At 42.8% G+C, this 21,700-nt stretch overlaps 1 protein-coding gene across 1 annotated transcript in view; it reads right to left on the bottom strand.

Moving 5' to 3' along the window:
• The window catches only part of me1 (malic enzyme 1, NADP(+)-dependent, cytosolic), a 440,214-nt gene that overhangs the window by 52,478 nt on the left and 366,036 nt on the right, over positions 1 to 21,700 (bottom strand). Inside the window, exons 10-11 of the mRNA XM_043685873.2 lie at positions 13,460 to 13,565; positions 9,530 to 9,672 (exon numbers count right to left, since the gene is read on the bottom strand). Coding sequence (XP_043541808.1) covers positions 9,530 to 9,672; positions 13,460 to 13,565 — 249 coding nt within the window. The remainder of the gene's footprint in view (positions 1 to 9,529; positions 9,673 to 13,459; positions 13,566 to 21,700) is intronic.

Below are 21,700 nucleotides of genomic sequence, written 5' to 3'. Positions count from 1 at the left end.
TTTAATTGTGGTCAGTTGTAAAACAGCTTCTGTAAGAAATAATAGCTACATGGTGTAGGTCAAAAGAAGGTCACGGGTTTATGGTTGCCTTTATGGTTTGAACATTGAGATTAACAAATGTGAATGTGAAAATAGTTTCAAGTGAAATGCTTTTACTCAGATACACAGTTGTTTTCTCAATTGATTTAGTTTTGTAGTTTAATGTATGTAATAGGTCGGTGTCTATTAGTTGTGTGGTTACTTTGACCTTTAATTTTCTTTAGATACCAACAGTAATTGTAGAGTCATTGAGTTCTTTCAGTTGCAAGATTTGGAGAACATTCAGGATGTATCAGTGGGACACATGGGATGATATTAAATCACATGTGGTAGGGGGTTAACATTACATACTCTAGGTAAACACATACATTTTCTATTGGTGTCACTTTATCATGGAAAATATCTCTGGAGTTAATAACAGAGGTAAGCTGGCATAATAAAAGATGATCAACACAAAGAAGGAACGAGCAGCAAGTCCAAGTGATGTCACCGAGATGTCCATCATTTTTAAAGAAACTGAACAGGAATTTGACACAAATGTCATAAATAATCTGAGATTGATGATGTGCTGTTCAGGTAATGACAAGCCGATGAGAGTTCAGGACGTCTCTGATCGTGCACAGAGGTAGTAGCTAGTAAGGATTAACAATTGGTGATTTTTAAATAGTTCAGTGTGCAAGAAGGAAGACTGAATACAGGAGGAGAACTTCAATCAACAGAAGAAAGGTACATTCAGTCAACCTGTGTCCAAACTGGTGCCAAAAGGGATTGACTGAAACATCTTTGGATAAGTATCATTCCTTTTGCTTTTGTTTTGATAAATAATATAAACTCTGAAGCATCTGTACCTGGAATGGGTCTTGTAACTAACCTGGACTGGTAAACTGCTAGATTGGCTCCCTCAACCTCAGTCTCGGGCGTACAATCAATGTTAAAGAGAACCTCCAAAAATTCACAATGGGCAATTTAATTTGCCCAATAACTCAGACACAACCAGTTCAGATTGCTGCCATCAATGTGGTGTTGGTTCAGTCTGAAATTGGGCCATATGGACAGTGTCACAGGATCAAAAGCAGATAAACTACCTTGAATCAACCAAACTGCCGGAAACAAAAGCAAACTCCTATTGACCTTGCAAAATCCTCTTTACTAATATCTGGCAACTAGTGTCAAGATTGGGAGAGCTCTCCCACAGACCAGACAAGCAATAGCCTTACATAGGCATGGTCACAGAATCATATCTTACAATGTACCGAATACTACTCTCACTGCCTTTGGGCATGTCCTGTTCTGCTGGCAGGACAGAACCAAAAGGTAGGATACAGTGGTATACACAGTTAAGAGGGAGGTGTCCCAGAGTCCTCAACATTGCTTCTGGGCTCCACGAGATCTCATGGCATCAGGTCAAATATAGGTAAGGAAACCTCCTGCTGATTACCATATAGCGCAACCCTTCCCTCCACCATGGCTGATGAATCAAACCTCCTCCATGTTGTACACCACTTGGAGGAAGCACTGAGGTCTTCCTCAAAGGCATTAACCATCTGCTCTACTGAAAGCCAGCTGTCTTCCAAGTGGTCAACGAATAAATCTTTCCAGTCAATCACCAACCTTCAATTCGTCATGGTGGCTAAAATGGAGCTGACACAAAAGGACGGCAGAGAGAAAATACCGTAACTGCTGTCAGGCGACCTGGCATCAATGTAAATGATTCACTGCCAATGTTTACACACCAGATGTACCTCGAAGAAGTGAAATCCCATTCATTTCCTGTAGATGGCAGAGTTGGCATGAGACCACCACAAAGTAATGCATTTGCTGTCAATGGCCCCTCAAAGTAATTTTTTTAAATCATCCCATTCAGAAAGGTTGTGTTTTAAGGATTAAACCTCAATATGACACGGTGGTAGTGCCCCTACTACTGAGTCAGGCTGCCTGGATTCAAGTCCCACCTGCTCCAGATGGTTGTAATAATATTTCTGAACAGGTGGATTAAAAATATTGTGACTCCTCCAGGACATCTGGACTTTAACCTGGACCTACTAGCCCAGAATACACAACACTTGGACAACCCCCTGTACAATGGGCTAGCCTGCAATCCTGTCAAAGATAGGTCTTTTTTTTCTGCCAGTCTGTGTGTCTGGCAAGAAAAGCATTAAATTGAGTTAGTTCCACTTGATGGCGAGCCACAGTAACCTCCTTTACACAACAGTGAATGGCAAACTAGAATCGGTTCTAATCCCAGCAACTTCAATTGGAAGCCAGACACAAACAAACATTCATCACAGCCACCTTCACAGCTACAGACAATGGTGTCCTCACCCTGGGGATTAGCTTGGAGTTATAGTTGCAACAGGGGGCAGACTTCAATGAGGACATCATTAAAGAAGAACAGGCTCACAGCATTCCTTACTGAGGTAGGAGAATTGTTCAATGAACGCCCTGGGTGGATGTGCCCTCTGTTGGTTACTCTTTTCTTCCTAAAGCACATTGGTCTTCCAACAATTTATCTGAGGAGAAAGTGAGGACTGCTGATGCTGGAGATCAGAGTGAAAAAAGTATGGTGCTGGAAAAGCACAGACAGTCAGGCAGCATGCAAGGAACAGGAGAGTTGATGCTTCGAGCATGTTCCTGATGAAGAGCTTGTGCTCAAAGCGTCAACTCTCCTGTTCCTCAAATGCTGCCTGACTGGCTGTGCTTTTCCAGCACCACACTTTTTTTCACTCTGATCTCCAGCATCTGCAGTCCTCACTTTCTCCTAGTTGATTATAGCCTTATTGCAAAGACTCTTCCAAGAGAGCCCACCTTGAAGGTCTCCTCCTCCCTGTACAAGGACCTCAGTGAGTCTCTCTCTCACTGCCCCCCCCCCCCAGGTTGTCTCCTCTCCCCTGAAGCTCTTCAGCCACACCTGAAGCAGACCTGCAACTAGAGCTACATCTCCTTCCTCAGTGCCTGCCTATGGAACCAACTGATCCCACATGGACTCCAGACTATATTCAGACCATCACAATTTGGACCTGACCAGGACAACTACTGTCTACAGCAAATCCAAAGCCTCCAGAAATGGTTCTCCCTCTAGATCCTCCACTCTACGCGCACAGTCATGCCCCACCACCTACATTCCCTGCAGTCAGCCCTCAGGGCCACACTCTCCCAGACCTGCAAAGGATCTCTACGGTTCTTCTTCCTGAGAAGAATCCACACACTCAACAAACGCTTTTTTCTCCAGCATTTGGACATCAAGGAATGTAAGTACGCAAAGCGTTCATGTACTTACCTCCATACTCGGGATTCCTCGATCATCCCAGAACCTTCTCCCAGTCTCTGGAACCGCTCAGACACCATTGGCCATGGGGCTGCTACAGCCATCACCACCGTGGCAAATGATGATGTCACTTCCACCCCCGCCAACCCACAGACTGCAGCCACTGCTGACCATACTACCTCCGCAATTGCTGCCAAGGCAACTACCTCCACAACTGCCACCAGAACCACTGTGAAGACTACTCAGCACATTACTTCCGCCTCTGTAGTTGCTGCAGCCTCAGCCACTTCCGCCCCCACCGACATCACTCATCGGAAAACTGCCAAAGATATCATTAACGCCACAACTGCCCCAGCGGATGCCACCAAATGCACAGTTTTCACCCCCCCGACCCTCATCGTGCGCGTCACATCCGTTGGTGATGTCACCCACGTTACTATGACCACACCCACTCTCTGCCCGGAATTCTCAACTCCAGCTCTACACCAGGTCCTAGCTTCCAGCTCTGTCATGTTTTACTATCCCCCTAGACCTCTCCCTCACTGAGAATGGACGATCAGTCCTCAATAAAGGTCTCATCTTCATCCCACTCTGCTCCCACATCCATGAATTCAACATGTGTTGCGGCATCAAACTTTTTTTCTGCCTCCTCCGTGCTTACTTTTTCCATCAGGCCTCCCATCCGCCTTCTGAGGACCCCTTCTCCCACCTCCAACGCACTCCATCCACTTGGACACCCAGTGCTGTTCTGTTACCCAGCCTCGATCCCTTCATCTCCAACTGTCACCATGACACTTACCGCCTCAACATGTCCACACCTCTCACCCACTCCAACCTCTCACCCTTGCAGTTTGCAGCCCTCCACTCCAACCCCAACCTCTCCATCAAAGCTTCAGACGGGGGGGGGGGGGGGGGCAATGGTAGTTTGGTGTAGTGACCTCTACACCAGGGGTTTTGCCCCCTTGACCATGACCTCATCTCCCATCATCAATCCATCATCTCCCAGACCATACACAACCTCATCACCTCAGGGGATCTCACAGCAACAGCCTCCAACTTCAGTCTGGGAACCCTACACCACCCAGTTCTACCCCTTACCCAAAATTCTCAAACCTGACTACCCCAGTCAGCCCATCGTCTCCATCTGCTCCTGCCCTACCAAACGTATCTCCGCATACCTTGACACCATCCTGTCCCCTATGGTTCAGGATCTCCCCACATACATTTGAGACACCACCTATGCCCTCCTCCTCCATGATGTTGAGTTCCCCAGCCCCCAGTGTCACATCTGTGCCATGGATGTCCACCCCTATACAAACCATCCACCATGTCAAAGGCTCCCAAGCCCTCCGTTTTGTCCTCTCCAACCAACCCAACCAGTACCCTTCCACTGACTCACTCATTCGATTAGCTGAACTGGTCCTCACATTCTTGATGAAGAGCTTATACTCAAAACATTGACTCTCTTGCTCCTCGGATGCTGCCTGACCGGCTGTGCTTTCCAAGCATCACACTTTTTGAATCTGACAAAAATTTATCCTGTGTAACAACATCTATCCATGTCACACAGCAACAATGCTGTCTTCAAAACTGGGACTTTATTTGCTAATTCTGAAGTTTCTCACAAGACAACATACTGAGTGCCAATATTCAGTAGTAGTAGAACATAGAACATAGAAGAATACAGCGCAGTACAGGCCTTTTGGCCCTCGATGTTGCGCCGATCCAAGCCCACCTAACCTATACTAACCCACTATCCTCCATATACCTATCCAATGCCCGCTTAAATGCCCATAAAGAGGGAGAGTCCACCACTGCTACTGGCAGGGCATTCCATGAACTTACGACTCGCTGAGTGAAGAACCTACCCCTAACTTCAGTCCTATATCTACCCCCCCTTAATTTAAAGCTATGCCCCCTTGTAATACCAGACTCCATACGCGGGAAAAGGTTCACACTGTCAACTCTATCTAACCCCCTAATCATCTTGTACACCTCAATCAAGTCACCCCTAAACCTTCTTTTCTCTAATGAAAACAGCCCCAAGTGTCTCAGTCTTTCCTCATACGATCTTCCTTCCATACCAGGCAACATCCTGGTAAACCTCCTCTGCACCCGTTCCAGTGCCTCCACATCCTTCCTATGGTATGGCGACCAAAACTGCACACAATATTCCAGATGCGGCCGCACCAGAGTCTTATACAACTGCATCATGACCTCAGGACTCCGGAACTCAATTCCTCTGCCAATAAAAGCCAGTACGCCATATGCCTTCCTCACCGCGCTATTTACCTGGGTGGCAACTTTCAGAGATCTGTGTACATAGACACCAAGATCCCTCTGCTCATCCACACTACCAAGTATCCGACCATTAGCCCAGTACCCCATCTTTTTGTTATTCTTCCCAAAGTGAATCACCTCACACTTAGCTACATTGAATTCCATTTGCCACCTTTCTGCCCAGCTCTGCAGCTTCTCTATATCCTGCTGTAACCTGCCACATCCTTCCTCACTGTCAACAACGCCTCCGACTTTCGTATCATCCGCAAACTTGCTCACCCAACCTTCTAACCCCTCTTCCAGGTCATTTATAAAAATGACAAACAGCAATGGTCCCAAAACAGATCCTTGCGGAACACCGCTAGTGACGGCACTCCATGAAGAAACTTTGCCATCAACTACTACCCTCTGTCTTCTTCCATCCAGCCAATTCCTAATCCAAACCTCCAACTCACCCTCAATGCCATATCTCCGTATTTTCTGCAGTAGCCTACCATGGGGAACCTTATCAAACGCCTTACTAAAATCCATATATACCACATCTACCGCTTTCCCCTCATCAACCTCCTTCGTCACCTTTTCAAAGAATTCAATAAGGTTTGTGAGGCACGACCTGCCCTTCACAAAACCATGCTGACTATCCTTGATCACATTATTCCTATCCAGATGTGCATAAATCCTATCCCTTACAATTCTCTCTAAGACTTTGCCCACAACAGAAGTGAGACTCACCGGCCTATAGTTACTAGGGTTATCCCTACTCCCCTTTTTGAACAAGGGAACCACATTTGCTATCCTCCAGTCTTCTGGCACTACTCCTGTAGACAAAGAGGACATAAAAATCAAGGCCAATGGCTCTGCAATCTCCTCCCTTGCTTCCCAGAGAATCCTAGGATAAATGCCATCAGGCCCAGGGGACTTATCTATTTTCACCTTTTCCAGGATTTCCAACACCTCTTCTCTACATACCTCAAAGCCATCCATTCTACTTATTTGTGACTCAGTATTCACATTGACGACAATGCCCTGTTCCTGAGTAAATACTGAAGAAAAGTATTCATTCAGTGTCTCCCCAATCTCTTCCGCCTCCACACGCAACTTCCCACTACTATCCTTGACTGGACCTATTCCTACCCTAGTCATTCTTTTATTCCTAACATACCTATAGAAAGCCTTAGGGTTTTCCCTAATCCTACCGACTAAGGACCTTTCATGTCCCCTCCTTGCTGCTCTTAGCTCTCTCTTCAGGTCCTTCCTGGCTACCCTATAACTCTCAATCGCCCCAATTGAACCTTCACGTCTCATCTTGAGATAGGCCGCCCTCTTACATTTAACAAGGGATTCCAATTCCTTATTAAACCACGGCTCCCTCGCACGACCCTTTCCTCCCTGCCTGACAGGTACATAATTGTCAAGGACACTCAATAGTTGCTCCTTGAACAAGCTCCACATATCATTTACACTCTTGCCTTGGAGTCTACTTTTCCAAGCCACACATCCTAAGTCATGCCTCACCGCATCATAATTTCCCTGACCCCAGCTATAACTCTTGCCCTGTAGTACACACTTATCCCTCTCCATCACGAGAGTAAAAATCATCGAATTATGGTCACTATCCCCAAAGTGCTCACCTACCTCTAATTCTAACACCTGGCCTGGTTCGTTACCCAGAACCAAATCCAGTATGGCCTCACCTCTTGTTGGCCTGTCTACATATTGTGTCAGGAAACTCTCCTGCACACATTGAACAAACACTGACCCATCTAACGAACTTGAGCTATAGCTTTCCCAATCAATATCAGGAAAGTTAACGTCCCCCATAACAACCACCCTATTACTGTCACTCATCTCCTGAATCATCTTCCCTATCCTTTCTTCAATGATTCTAGGACTATTAGGAGGCCTGTAAAAGACTCCTAACAGGGTGACCTCACCTTTCCTATTCCTAACCTCAGCCCAAACTACCTCAGGTGACAAGTCCTCATCCATCGTCCTTTCCACCACTGTAATACTATCTTGGACAAGCAATGCCACACCTCCCCCTCTTTTACCCCCACCTCTGACCCTACTAAAACATTTAAATCCTGGAACCTGCAACAGCCAATCCTGTCCCTGTTCTAGCCATGTCTCCGTAATAGCCACAACATCGAAGTCCCAGGTACCAACCCACGCTGCAAGTTCACCTACCTTATTTCGTATACTTCTTGCATTGAAGTATACACACTTCAAGCCACTTTCCTGTTTACAGACACCCTCCTTGGAAATTGATGCCATGTTCCTAACCTCCCTACACTCCAGGCCCTGCACCCTGAAGCTACAATCTGGGTTCCCATGCCCCTGCAGAGTTAGTTTAAACCCCCCCCCCAAGAGCACTAGCAAACCTCCCCCCAAGGATACTGGTGCCCCTCAGGTTCAGGTGTAGACCATCCTGTTTATAGAGGTCCCACCGTCCCCAGAAAGAACCAGTTATCCAAAAACCGGAATCCCTCCCTCCTGCACCATCCCTGTAGCCACGCATTTAAGTGTTCTCTTTCCCTATTCCTCGAATCTCTATCACGTGGCACGGGTAACAAACCAGAGACAACAACTCTGTTCGTTCTAACTCTGAGCTTCCAACCTAGCTCCCTGAAAGCCTGTCTAACATCCTCGGCACTCCTCCTACCTATGTCGTTGGTGCCAATATGGACCACGACTTCGGGCTGCTCCCCCTCCAGGACCCGGAAAACACGATCAGAGACATCACGTACCCTTGCACCTGGGAGGCAACATACCAAACGTGAGTCTCTCTCGTTCCCACAAAACCGCCTATCTGTGCCCCTAACTATCGAGTCCCCAATTACTACTGCTCTGCTCTTCTTCACCCTTCCCTTCTGAGTAACGGGGACAGGCTCCGTGCCAGAGACCTGAGTCCCGTTACTTACCCCTGGTGAAAGTTCTGAACAGAATCAAAAGTTACTCTAATCTAAACTAAACACTAAATCAAAGTAAAGCTTTCGCCAAAACAGAAAGAAAAAAATTAAGTTATTACTCTGAATTAATTCTATACTTGTGGATGTTATGAACTAGGCCAGACTCCTCAAAACATTTTTAAGCAGGTAGTCCAGACCATAACTTTGCTATTTGTTTCAGCTAAGTGTATAGTGGATATTCCCGGAATAAATTAGCTGGTTCAAATGCCAAGTTTTGAACAAACAAAATTTATTTACAAAACTACGGAATGAAACACAAAGAACAGAAAACTGAATACCGGATAACTTACTCTATCCGAACCCAACCTAATAATGCTGTTCCAAAAATACTTGCAACTGTCCCAATACACACATCCCTGAGCACAGAGTAAAAATGAAACAAACTAGACCTTACAGGCTTGAAGTTAGAGAGGGAGGTCAGCAACATGTTTCACACATTCCCTGCTGGAACTGAACTGGTGAAAGTTCTGAACAGAATCAAAAGTTACTCTAATCTAAACTAAAGCTCGCCACGCAGCTAGCTGGCCGCTCCCATTAGATTATACCAGTTTTGTTAAATATGTGAAAGTTTTGGCCTGAAGCACCATCTGTTAGGGGGTAAACAAAGGGCCCCAATAAAACTTTCAAACCCAGCCTAGTTGGAGCCTGGCTATTTACCCCCTTTCTGGAAAGAAATACTCAAGGGCATAGTAACCTTGTAAAAAGAGCCACTATTGTGACATAGGTCATGCAAAATAATATTGACAAGCAATTATAAACAACCACTTGTATGCTTCATCATTCAACTGTCTACCCTGCAATTCCTGCATATTACCTTTGTATTTTTGTAAGGTTGTGCATTACATTGAGAATGTGTCGTAATATTCTAATAATGTTACTTTAATCAGTGAGGCATTCACAGAGCTCATCTATCATTCATATTGGCAATATAACTAAGTCATTTCACTTTCTGATGGAATTAAAGGGGAGATATTACCTTAGTCAATTTATAGCAATGCTCTGCGGTGCACTCTGCTTTGCTGGTTGGATTACTTAAAGCAAATATAATTGGACGCTCATTGAAGCTTGCCATGTCTTTGATGATCTGTTCTGTAAATGCACCACCAATTGCAGAAACTCCTGAAAGAAACAAGCAGTCAGATAAAATCAATCCACAGGGTCCTGTCTCCCTGTATTTTAAGAATACTGCTCACCATCACAAAAGGGGAAAACAACTGCAAGGAACAAGATACCATAACAAAATCAGAACTGGAAGTCAAAAACATTTTTTGGCTTACACCAGACAGAATACCATCAATGAGTACTGCATGCACACTTCCTACACGCAAATCTCCCAAATATGAAAAAGTAACAATGTAGGAGATTCCTGGTCATCTCATTGTACCAGAACAGGAAAATAGAGCTTCAAATGTGTCCTGGATGTTCCACACATTGATACTTCTCATGAAGCAGGAAGCTCTGCAGCTGAAAGAAGCAAACCATGTTTGAGAATAGGTGCAAGACAAGATAAAGTAGATGATTAGAGTTTGTAGACCTATTTATGTTGTGTGACTAATAATGATTGAAGCCTCAATGAAGTACCTATATTTCTATGATAATCAACAATTTCTTTTAAAAAGCAGTAGTCTCTATTCATTAACCTATCTGCAAAGGTTGCAAGCACAATTGACTTAATTTGACTCAATATACTCTTCAGTAAATATAATTTGCAATTACATTTTTTGGAGCTCAGCAATAAATTATAGCACAACACATATGCAGAATATAACAATTTTACGATCGATTTGAATGACAATATGTTCACAAAAACAAACATACAAAGGAGGATTACACATGAGCTTGTTTCTAACCCAATTTGAGAACAATTTGTATTAAACTTTAATTTTTGTAATATTCTGCATATCAATGTTGTGCTGTAATTTATTGTTGAGCTCCAACAATTTTAATTACAAATTATTTGACTGAAAAATATATTGAGACACATTAAGGTGATTGCAACCCATGCATAAAGGCTGCTCTTTTTTCATCTGTGCAGATTCACTAAAAGGAAACAGGGGCATTTAATGAGGGGTTCAGCAGCAGCGATGCTAAGACAGGATCAACTCTGGCAAGGTTATGGAGGTGGAAACCTGACTAATGACATGAATACAGTCAAATGCTCACATCAGGATCAAATGTGACACCAAGTTTGCAAAATTACTGGCTTAATCTCAAACTGTTGCCTGGGAGAGGAATGTAGTTTTGAGTGGATACTGAAAACAATAGCTTCGTTCTTCACCAATGCTGGATGTGAGGAAATCTTTGCTCATTCACAGTACTGGCAGTCAGATAAACCAATCTGACCATTTAGCTATAGTGAAAGAGAGTGGAGGGAGGAGAGGAGAGGTGGAGCTAAGTGTCATTAGTGTACATGTGAAGACTAACTGCAACCTTGGATAATACCCCAAGGAGCAGGACATTGCTGAGAAATATGGAGATGGTTCAATTGTAGATTCTCAAGTTTTCCAGCGATAGTAATTCAAGAATGGGGAAGAGAAGCCATTGTAAGTGTAAGCATATCTTGACTATGACTAGTTGGATAAGAATGGAACCAGGTGAGAACAGTCCAACTCAGCTGGGCGACAGAGTGTGGAGGCTGCAGACAAGTCAGGCAGCAAAAGGCGATAAAGCTGGCCTTCATTACAGTCACAAAGCTCCGTTTCAGTACTGTGGCAGGGCTGGAAATGGAATTGAAGGGATTTAAGCGGTGAGTTCTGAGGAAAGCTGGGAACAGACTTGGGAAATGATTCAGGGATTTTGGAAAGGAAAAGGAAAGTGGGGATGAGATGGTACATTGCAAGGACATAGAATTAAGTGTGGTGTTTTTGATGCCAAGGTGATGTTGGCTGAAAGATAGATTATAGGCAGGTCAATACCTAAAATGAGAACCCATTCTGGGCTCAGATGGAAGCCAGGAGGGGATTGTTGCCTTGCAGGTTTTTTGAGGAGCAGGAGGGGATTTCATGGTGGAGATGAGCTTTTAGAGGGCAAGAGTGGAAATAGGAGGGAAAATTGTGAAAGGAAGCTTAAAAAGAAAAATTGTCATAAAGCTCCATATTTCTCTTGCACTTTGATGCTGCTGGAAGAATGATTTAAGCTCTAGTGGCAAGTCTGCAGTGCTGGTGTTGATTCAGTGTAGTTTACTTTGCTTAATAATCAATATTATTAAAAGTTTTTTTTAAAATAACAGACCAATATGAACAAATGCAGGCCAGATGAGGGAAAAAAGCACAAAACCTGCTATACCATTAGAATGACAGTAGTTATCATCTTTTAAGAAAGGAGCGAGAGGGAAAGCAGGAAATTATAGACCAGTTAGTCTGACCTCAATGGTGGGAAAGGTGCTGGAGTCAATTATAAAGGATGAAATTACAACACATTTGGATAGCAGTAACAGGATAGGTCAGACTCAGCATGAATTTATGAAGGGGAAATCATGCCCGACTAATCTTCTGGAATGTTTTGAGGATGTAACTCTGAAGATGGACAAGGGAGATCCAGTGGATGTAGTGTACCTAGATTTTCAGAAAGCCTTTGATAAAGTCCCACATAGGAGGTTATTGAGCAAAATTAGGGTGCATGGTATTGGGGGCAAAATACTGACTTGGATTGAAAATTGGTTGGCTGACAGGAAACAGTAGTGATAAACGGCTCCCTTTCGGAATGGCAGGCGGTGACCAGTGGGGTACCGCAGGGATCAGTGCTGGGACTGCAGCTTTTTACAATATATATTAATGATATAGAAGATGGTATTAATAGTAATATTAGCAAATTCGCTGATGATACAAAGCTGAGTGGCAGGGTGAAATGTGAGGAGATTACAGGGTGACCTGGACAGGTTAGGTGAGTGGACTGATGCATGGCAGATGCAGTTTAATGTGGATAAATGTATGGTTATCCACTTTGGTGGCAAGAACAGGAAGGCAGATTACTACCTAAATGGAGTCAAGTTAGGTAAAGGGGCAGTACAGAGAGATCTGGGTGTTCTTGTACACCAGTCAATGAAGGCAAGCATGCAGGTACAGCAGGTAGTGAAGAAAGCTAATATAGCATGCTGGCCTTCATAACAAGAGGGATTGAGTAAAGAAACAAAGTGGTTCTTCTGCAGCAGTACAGGGCCCTGGTGAGACCGCACCTGGAATATTGTGTGCAAATTTGAGGAAAGGTATTCTGGCTATTGAGGGAGTGCAGCGTAGGTTCATGAGGTCAATTACTGGAATGGCGGGTCTATCTTATGTTGAAAGATTGGAGCGACTGGGCTTGTATACCCTTGAGTTTAGAAGACTGAGAGGGGATCTGATTGAGACGTATAAGATTATTAAAAGATTGGACATTCTGGAGGCAGGAAACATATTTCCGCTGATGGGTGAGTCCCGAACCAGAGGACACAGCTTAAAAATACGGGGTAGACCATTTAGGACAGAGATGAGGAGAAACTTCTCCACCCAGAGAGTGGTGGGTGTGTGGGATGCTCTGCCCCAGAAGGCAGTGGAGGCCCAGTCTCTGGATTCATTTAAGAAAGAGTTGGATAGAGCTGTCAAGGATTGTGGAATCAAGGGTTATGGAGATAATGCAGGAACAGGATACTGATTGAGGATGATCAGCCATGATCATAATGAATGGTGGTGCAGGCTCGAAGGGCAGAATGGCCTACTCCTGCACCTATTGTCTATTGACACAGATAGCAGGATCATAAGAATAAACTGGTGTGCTGGCTAGTTCACAGTGCCAAAAAATTCCTATTTCTTTTCATGCATTCTATGAGAGGGAAGTGTGATGAAGTATTTTTAAAAAAAGTATATTTAATGAGGAGGCAAACAGAATGTAGGAGTTAGCAGAGGAAGGTTTATTTTAAAATGCCATATACCTATAATTGCAGTCGGTTTGAGAGACCGAACAACATCATCCAGGTTCCTCAGCTCACAATGTGGATGAGCAAAGTGCATTTTCTGCTCAGTCAGGTTGGCACGCCCCTTAAAGACACAGAAAAACAAACATACTAAAATGTTACAGACAAAATTATTTAAAGCTTTTCTTTTTCATCTCTAATTTAAAAAGAAATGCTTAGAGATACTGTCGTGGGTCAGATGCACGAGCGAGCCATACACGCACTCATAAACAAGTCGATCATATTGAAAAAAACTTCTATTGCCTTTGCTTCTATTAACGTAGACTGAATCAAACTCTGGAGAAATAATTTGTAATGCCATGTAGGTCCCATTCACACCAGCTGCTTGGAATACAAGTACAAGAGATTTTAGGAGAACATCAAATTATTGTAGTATCAGGATTTCACATACCTGCTGTCCCAACTCCTTTAAGAGGAACCTTCAGCCCAGTGGACAAGGTAAAGCCTACCACTGAATAAATGTGCATATACTATTATATGGGCACAGATAAGCTCTCATGCAGCCTGGCATCCATTCAGACATCACAACAGGTTCCAAACCTCTCAGAGTTGGAGAATTCATACTGGGAAATGCTATCACGCCAAGAATGGTGCTGGGATAAAAATATAATTTACAGGGCCACAGAAAAAGAAAAGATATATCAATAAGAAATGGCCAAAACGGCTTTCTTACACCCCTTTTCATTTTACTGTGACTATCAATACTCTCCTGTCAACATACTACCACTGAACACCATTGCAAACAAGTATTATGTACATCCTGCAACCCAAAAACAGCAGTAAAGAGTGTATGGAACATGGACACACCACCAATTGCATATTTAAATGATATTTAGCCTTTCATCATCACCAGCTAAACTGTTGATGCCATTAGCTGAAAATGCATTGTGCGGTATATGCAGGTTCCCAGTGGTAGCTCAATCCATCCAGACAGTATCTGGAAATTGGTTGATATTTATATGAACATTTAGCTTAAAACATCAAACATTAATCACAAAAAAAGGTCTGCTAAAATAAATCAGTCTGAACAAAACAAAACTATTGGAGAGACAGGGCTGATGACTACAGGTGAACAAACAGAGATGTACCCTCACCTTAACCAGACAGAATTGCAACCAGTAGCTGTTGACACCAGATTGGTTTGAGAACAGTCTACAAAACATGGCAGAGCACAAACCACAAAAGATAGATAACCACAATATTTTATACTTGAAAAGGCGTATACGAGACTAAAAGGATGTTTTACTTTGGACAGCTTTAAAAGGAGTAATTTTAATCATGAAGTCTGATGGAAAATAGTGAAGTATGTTTGACGTTTTCCTTCCTTTGATTTCACTTAAAAATGGGTGACCCATTTGACTACGTCACTTCCCCAAAAGGCAGATTAGTTTAAAATTAGCTCTCAACATTTTCATTTTGTTTCAACATCACGCACATGTCCATTCAAATCCCACCTTATATAATGATCTTAAAATCTGCAAAATGACATCACTGATCAGCTTTCAGGGAAACTTTAATGTAAGAAATAAAGATGAGAAAAGGGAGAGGCAACAAATGATCAATAGGCACTTTATACATGTGTTTAAGAATCTTTTGAGAATTTTGGCAGTTCGTTTAAAAGGTAATTTCCACAGAATCAAAGTACAATGCAGCGAGAATAGAAGGAAACTGTGAAGTCCATGGTGAGCCCAGCAGCCATTTGGTGGAGCTATCCAATTAGTCTCGCTTCCCTGTTCTCTCCCAGAGCTCTAATTTTCTTCACTCCAAGAATCTATTTTATTCTCTTTACCACTGATCCTGCTTCACCAGCCCTTCAGGCACTGCATGCCCAACCCATACTTGGTTGTGTAACTTTTTTTAAACCCTCAAGTCTGATCTGGTTCATTTGCCATTCATCTTAATTCAGTGTCTGCCAGGTTACTGACTGCTCTGCCAGTGGAAACACTTTCTCCTTATTTAACCTGTTAAAAAGGTCTTCACGATTTTTAAAATCTTGGGGGGTGGGGGGGGGGGGGGGGGGGTGGGGGGGGGAGTGGTTGTGTGGAGAGACATCCTAGAGAGTCTGGCCCCAGGTGAAAAACTGGATTTGACTGTTCCTGGAGGTGACAGATGACAGGTCCTGGAGAATAGAAAGGATGTCCAGATCAGGGTTTCGGGGGACATGGAGTTGGAAGCGTGCATGCCAAGTTGGAGGGTCAGTTTAATAGCTACTCAGTAGCTAAAACTAGGTATATAATGGTCTAAAACATATTCCGAGCAACTGATTATTTAACTTCAGCAGAACTTTCTAAATTCTCTGATTCAAATGGAAATTTCTGGCAGGTTCCAGTTGCATTGGAATATTCAACTTCCCAGGAAATTCCCTCAATCTAATATGTCTGGGATTCTGTGGGGTCCAAAAGCACAACTTCCATCTCTGCTGCAGAACCCTCACCTGGCCAGTGGAAAGTCTAGACTGTGCTAGTCAGGATTGGACACAATGCACCAGAGGATGGGCTATTTCTCATGGAAAAGGTTACAACAGCAGCGACACCCTCGCTCTTATACATGCCTTTTACAAAGTGAAATATCACAAGTTACGTCCCAGGAACAATATCAAGCAAACATTTGATACTGAGCCACATAACAAATATTAGAATGATGATAAAGGGACTCGTGGAGAAGCCCAGAGGTTTATGGAGGCAATTCCAGAGGTCAGAGCTCTGTCAGCTACAAGGTGACAATGCTGAAGCAGTTAAAATCAAGATGCTAGAATTGAGCTCAACTTGCTTCAGTACTCTCTGCCTTTATTCAGAGATCCCATATGCTTTCTTTAAGACAACAGCCATCTCAACTTGGTCAACCATATTCAACAGGTTTTGCACGCACACACACAAGTCTCAGTTACAATTTTTTTTACAACTGCACTATGTACCCAATGTTTCCTCTGCGCTTACCCTATCAAAACACATCATCTCATACTTTACCACAATAAAAGACCATCTGCATTATATCTGCCCATTTCATCAGTCTATGTCCTCATTAAAAATGTTATGATCTTCATTGTTAACCAGGTTCCCAAGTTTCATGCCAAATCTTTTCAAGAGATGATTACATGATACATAATGAATCTTGGGAAATCAAAAGTGCATCATCTATGTTTCATAGATTTAATGATCAGAGAATCAATGTTCCAAATTGCTGGAACTGTGGGAGGCTGATCAGGAAACTTGGGAATTACTGTATACTGATTTGTTCCTTATCCACCAGATGGCACCATTTCCCAGGAAATAATTATCTCTCTTTTCATTTGAAACATACAAAGTCTTCAGTTTAAAGAAATCAACTTTGGGTATTCCGTCTCCCTCTAACACAGGGCTTTCTCATGAGAGAATGTTACATTCGGACCAGGTGTGACTGGATGTGGAATATCTGACGTTTTACATGTCCCACAGATGAAACAATGTTGACAACCAGAACTTTTCAGTGTTTTAAGCAGGGTCGTGTAAGTAGCTGTGTACAGTGGTAACTGGAATGGACAACAAATGCTGACCACTCCAGCACTTGCTCAAACCCCACAACTTTAAAAAGCGCAATTTATTGCAAAGAATATTTTCAGATGTCTTTTTAATATAAAGAATTTTAATGATATTTCCATCAATCAAGGCTCATTGCATGGACGAATAATATCTGCCAGATGGTTTGCATTCCTTTGTAGAAATGCTGAACTGTACAGAATGAAGCCAAGTAGCAATTCTTCAAACAATCACACTTTTGCATCTTTCTCCCCTATCCTTTCCACTGGGCATAGCCTCAGGGGTATAGCCACTTGCAGTGTATACTAATCACATCTCTTCAGGCAAGAGCATTAATAGTGAATGCTAAAAGATAATTTGCTACTTGGAACACAGAAACATAGGGTTTAGAAGCAAGAATAGAGGTAAAAACAATGACTGCAGATGCTGGAAACCAGATTCTGGATTAGTGGTGCTGGAAGAGCACAGCAGTTCAGGCAGCATCCAAGGAGCTTCAGCCAACTGACCCTGCTCCACCATTCATTAGATCACAGCTGATCTGGGTTGGGCTCTCAACTTCATTGAACTCCCATGATTTTGACCCTCCACTGTATTCTGGAGTACAGAATTCCATAGATTAATAACTTTCTATAAGGAAATAAAATCTCATTCCTCAATTCAAAGGGAAACTTCCTCGGTGACCAGATACATGACTCTCAAAGTTGGCGTGCAGGCACAGCAAGGTGTGCCTCCCACTGGTTTCTCTCCAAAAAGGGGAAACATCTCTCACAATCGACCTTGTCAAATTCCATCAGGGTTCTACATGTTTCAATAAAATCCGCACTCATTCTTCTAAACTCCAAAGGGAAAAGGCACAAATTGCACAATCTTTCTTCAAAGGCAGGATCTTTACCTCAGGAATGAGTTGAGTGAATCTTCTCTGAACTGCTTCCATAGCTTTTTCGCATATAAGGCGACCAAAGTTGTACACTATACTCTAGATGCAAGGCCCTGTACAGATGCAATAAAACTTCCATTCTTTTATATTCTATTCCACTTGCAATTAAGGCTAACATTCCATTTGCCTTCCTAATCACTTGTTGGACCTGTACATGGACTTTGAAGTCATGCACCATGACACACACGTGCCACAGAGATCTGCAATCTCTTTCTATTTTAATAGTTTACTGCTTTGTTCTTCCTGCCAAAGTGGGCAAGTTCACATGTTCCCACATTATACTGCCACTCTCCATTTTTGGAGCCACTCACTAAACCTGCCCGTATCCCTTTGCTGAAGTCTACATTCTTGTGACAAAATCCTAACTTGGGCCAAGTTCCAGAGCAACTCAGCTTCCAGCAGTGTCAACTGGATGACAAGGGGGCGTTTCTCTTCTCCCAGTCAAGGGTGCACTACTGTGCTGTCAGGATTTCCCCAACTGATACCGGTTGACTTGACACATACCAGGATGAGAACTAAGGACAGGTCTGAAAGATGAACAGTGCAACATAATGTATTTCTCAATCAGCCACCAACGGGACCAGACAATGCCAAGACTTTTCATAATCCAACATTGGCAGCAGAATCCAACAGGGTGACACAGTGGCTCAGTGGTTATTACTACTTCCTCACAGCGCCAGGGACCCGGGTTCAATTCCAACCTCAGGAGACTGTCTGTGTGGAGTTTGCACATTCTCCATGTCTGCATGGGTTTCCTCCAGGTGCTCGTTTCTTCCCACAATCCAAAACAAAAATGTGCAGGTTACACGAATTGGCCATTCTAAATTGCCCATAGTGTTCTGGGATGTGTAGGTTAGGTGCAGCAATCAGGGATAAACGTAGGGAAATGGGTTTGGGTGGGATGCTCTTCGGAGGTCAGTGTGGCCAAAGGGCCCGTTTCCGCACGGCAGGTATTCCATTAAAAATAAAGAAAATTGTAAGAACCATTATTTATGAAAAGGCTAAAATAGAGTATCTAAGACTACAAAACCTGGAGAACTGTGTGTTAAGTTAACAAGGGCACGGTGGCTCAGTGGTTAGCACTGCTGCCTCACAGCGCCAGGGACCTGGGTTCGATTCCAGTCTTGGGTGACTGTCTGTCTGTGTGGACATTCTCCCAGTGTCTGCGTGGGTTTCCTCCGGGTGCTCCAGTTTCCTCCCACAATCCAAAGATGTGCAGGTTAGGTGAATTGGCTATGCTAAATTGCCCATAGTGTGAGGTATGTTAGTCAGGAGTAAATGTAGGGGAATGGGTCTGGTGTGGACTTGTTGGGCTGAAAGGCCTGTTTCCACACTGTAGGGAATCTAATCTTAATGAAATTGCCTGTTGTATGCATTTTTCTTCTTGATTCTTTCTCGGAGGTGGGTCTCACTGATCATGCCAGCAGTTGCTGCCCATCTTTAACTGTCCTTGAAATGAGTGGCTTGTTTGAGCCATTTCACAGGGTCATTAAGAGTTGTTGCTGTGGCTCTGGAGTCACATGTAGGCCAAACTAAGTAAGGATGGAAAATTTCCTTCCTTAGAGGACATTACTGAATCAAATGGATTTTTACAATTGATAGTGGTTACAGAGCTGCCAATGGTTCTGATGTTTAATTCCAGATTCATTACTCATTCATTTTTCTAACAGAAAAAGTCGCTCACTCATGGGACATGAGCCTGACTGGCCAGCATTTCTTGCCTGTCCCTAGTGGAAGTTAGTGGCGGTGAGCTTGCAACATCTGCCATGGTGTTATTCAAACCGATGGAAGAAAAAGACATTGATTGAGCAAGTAACTTTCTGCTTTGCTCCATCTACAATACCATTGAATGGATAAAAGTGCGTTGAATACAGAGAATATTTCCAAAGTCAGATTCATCTTTGACAGGTGCACAATGCCAAGCGTTTCAGCTTTTATCTAGCTTACAACTCCTGCCAGTAGAGGTTGCACAAGAAGTCACAAAGGTCTAATCTACAGTGCTTGAGCTAAATCATCGACTGTTAATTGCAAGTCACTCATGATTCTATGAAATTTGAATTCAGCAACACTGAGTTATCAACAGTCAACCAGAATAGTTATTAGATACAAGCTGTGCAGCACAGCTGAGTGGAACATGTTGATAACTTTGATTCCAGAATGGAATATAGATGCACTTCACCAGTTTCTGCTTCTTGGTACCCTGCTTTTGTTTTATCTAACCATGTCTGAAATAACTCCACAGGGGCTGATATCCTGTCACCAAGTCCCCCTTTATCCACACATGCACTGCTCTGGCTTCTTTAGAGCAGACTCCGAGTGAATGTACCTCTGACACTCCTGTTTAGCCAGGGGTCCCTGATTGGGGCTGTTAGTCTGGTCCAATCAGGGAACTCAGCTGACCTTGTTACAATCACTACAATGTCCAAACTTAGTAATAAAAGGCGAGGGAGCCAGGATGTGAATATAGAGCATCAAGTTTAACATAGGAGAACCTTTACATATATAATTCATGTTTTGGAGGAGCCGGTGTTGGACTGGGGTGGACAAAGTTAAATTTCACAACACTAGGTTATAGTCTAACAGGTTTGTTTGGAAGTACAAGCTTTCAAAGCTCTGCTGGATGAAGTGTGATTGTGTTCTGTGATTTTTAAATATATAAACCATTTATTTTAAACACATATGAATAATATCCTCAATATTTTAACTGACAAAATCCAATACCATTGTTCAAGCCCTACTTAACCATGACAACTCAGGCACTACCTTTTCCAGTTGCTTTATGCTTGATTATGTGGTCTCTTGGCAGTTGTTTTAAACTGTGTTAATTTTAAATTGATGTTCTGACCTCTAGTTAACTCTTAACCAAAACAGATTATTACAATGCTTTCTGTAGGATGTTGCAATGGTCAACTGGTTGCTTAGTTAACCTAAATTACAACAACAATTAAACTTAAGAAGCAGTTTATTGGGTATAAACTGCTTTGGGATATCCGGAGATTATGTAAATGCAAGCCTCTTAACATCATGACCTTAAACTTGCGTTTTGTGAATATTAGTAAATAAATGCTTAAAGTATGAAAATCCTTTGCTAGTTGATTAGAAACTTTAATCTATTATTTGAAAAGGGCTACTTTGTGTTTAAGCAGAGAAGAGAGTAAACAAAATACAAATACATTCAGTACCAGCATATTAATTCCATGCAATTTCAATAACTATGTTAAATGTTATTTCTTATGAGCCTGAGGGTTGCTAGCCTTTCAGAAGCCATAGAGACAATGGTATAAAGCATGGGTCTGGAAAGTTGATCGAGCAAAAGCTGCAAGAACCAAAGATAAATAACAAAAAAGTATCCCCATTTTAAATAAGTGATGGTAAGTACTTTTATATAAAATAAGTGACCTTATTTCATTTCCTACACAGTTTGGCAGTCAAGAGAAATTCCAGAGCTCTAATGTAAGCATGGCTGAAATGTCTGATGGCTAAATCACCTGAACGTGTAATTCATACTTAATAATTTACCAACAAATGAAAACATCAACTTGTCAAACAGTCTTTAATCCTAAAATAGTGAGCATCACATATAAATCACTGAAGTGCAGCCAAATTTCAAAGGTTCTGGGGAACTCACAGACAGAAATCAACACAAAAACATCAACAATACTGCAGTATTGCTGTTGTTCAGTCTTCAATTTCTGAACTTGGAATCTCAAAACTAGCAGTAGCTGATTTTGAAATAACAGCAACTTT

The sequence above is a fragment of the Chiloscyllium plagiosum genome, unplaced genomic scaffold (assembly GCF_037043375.1).
Source record: "Chiloscyllium plagiosum isolate Xiang-an unplaced genomic scaffold, Cpla_swu_hap1 HiC_scaffold_3, whole genome shotgun sequence".
Classification (NCBI taxonomy): Eukaryota; Metazoa; Chordata; class Chondrichthyes; order Orectolobiformes; family Hemiscylliidae; genus Chiloscyllium; species Chiloscyllium plagiosum.
This window is presented reverse-complemented; position numbering and strand designations above follow the sequence as displayed.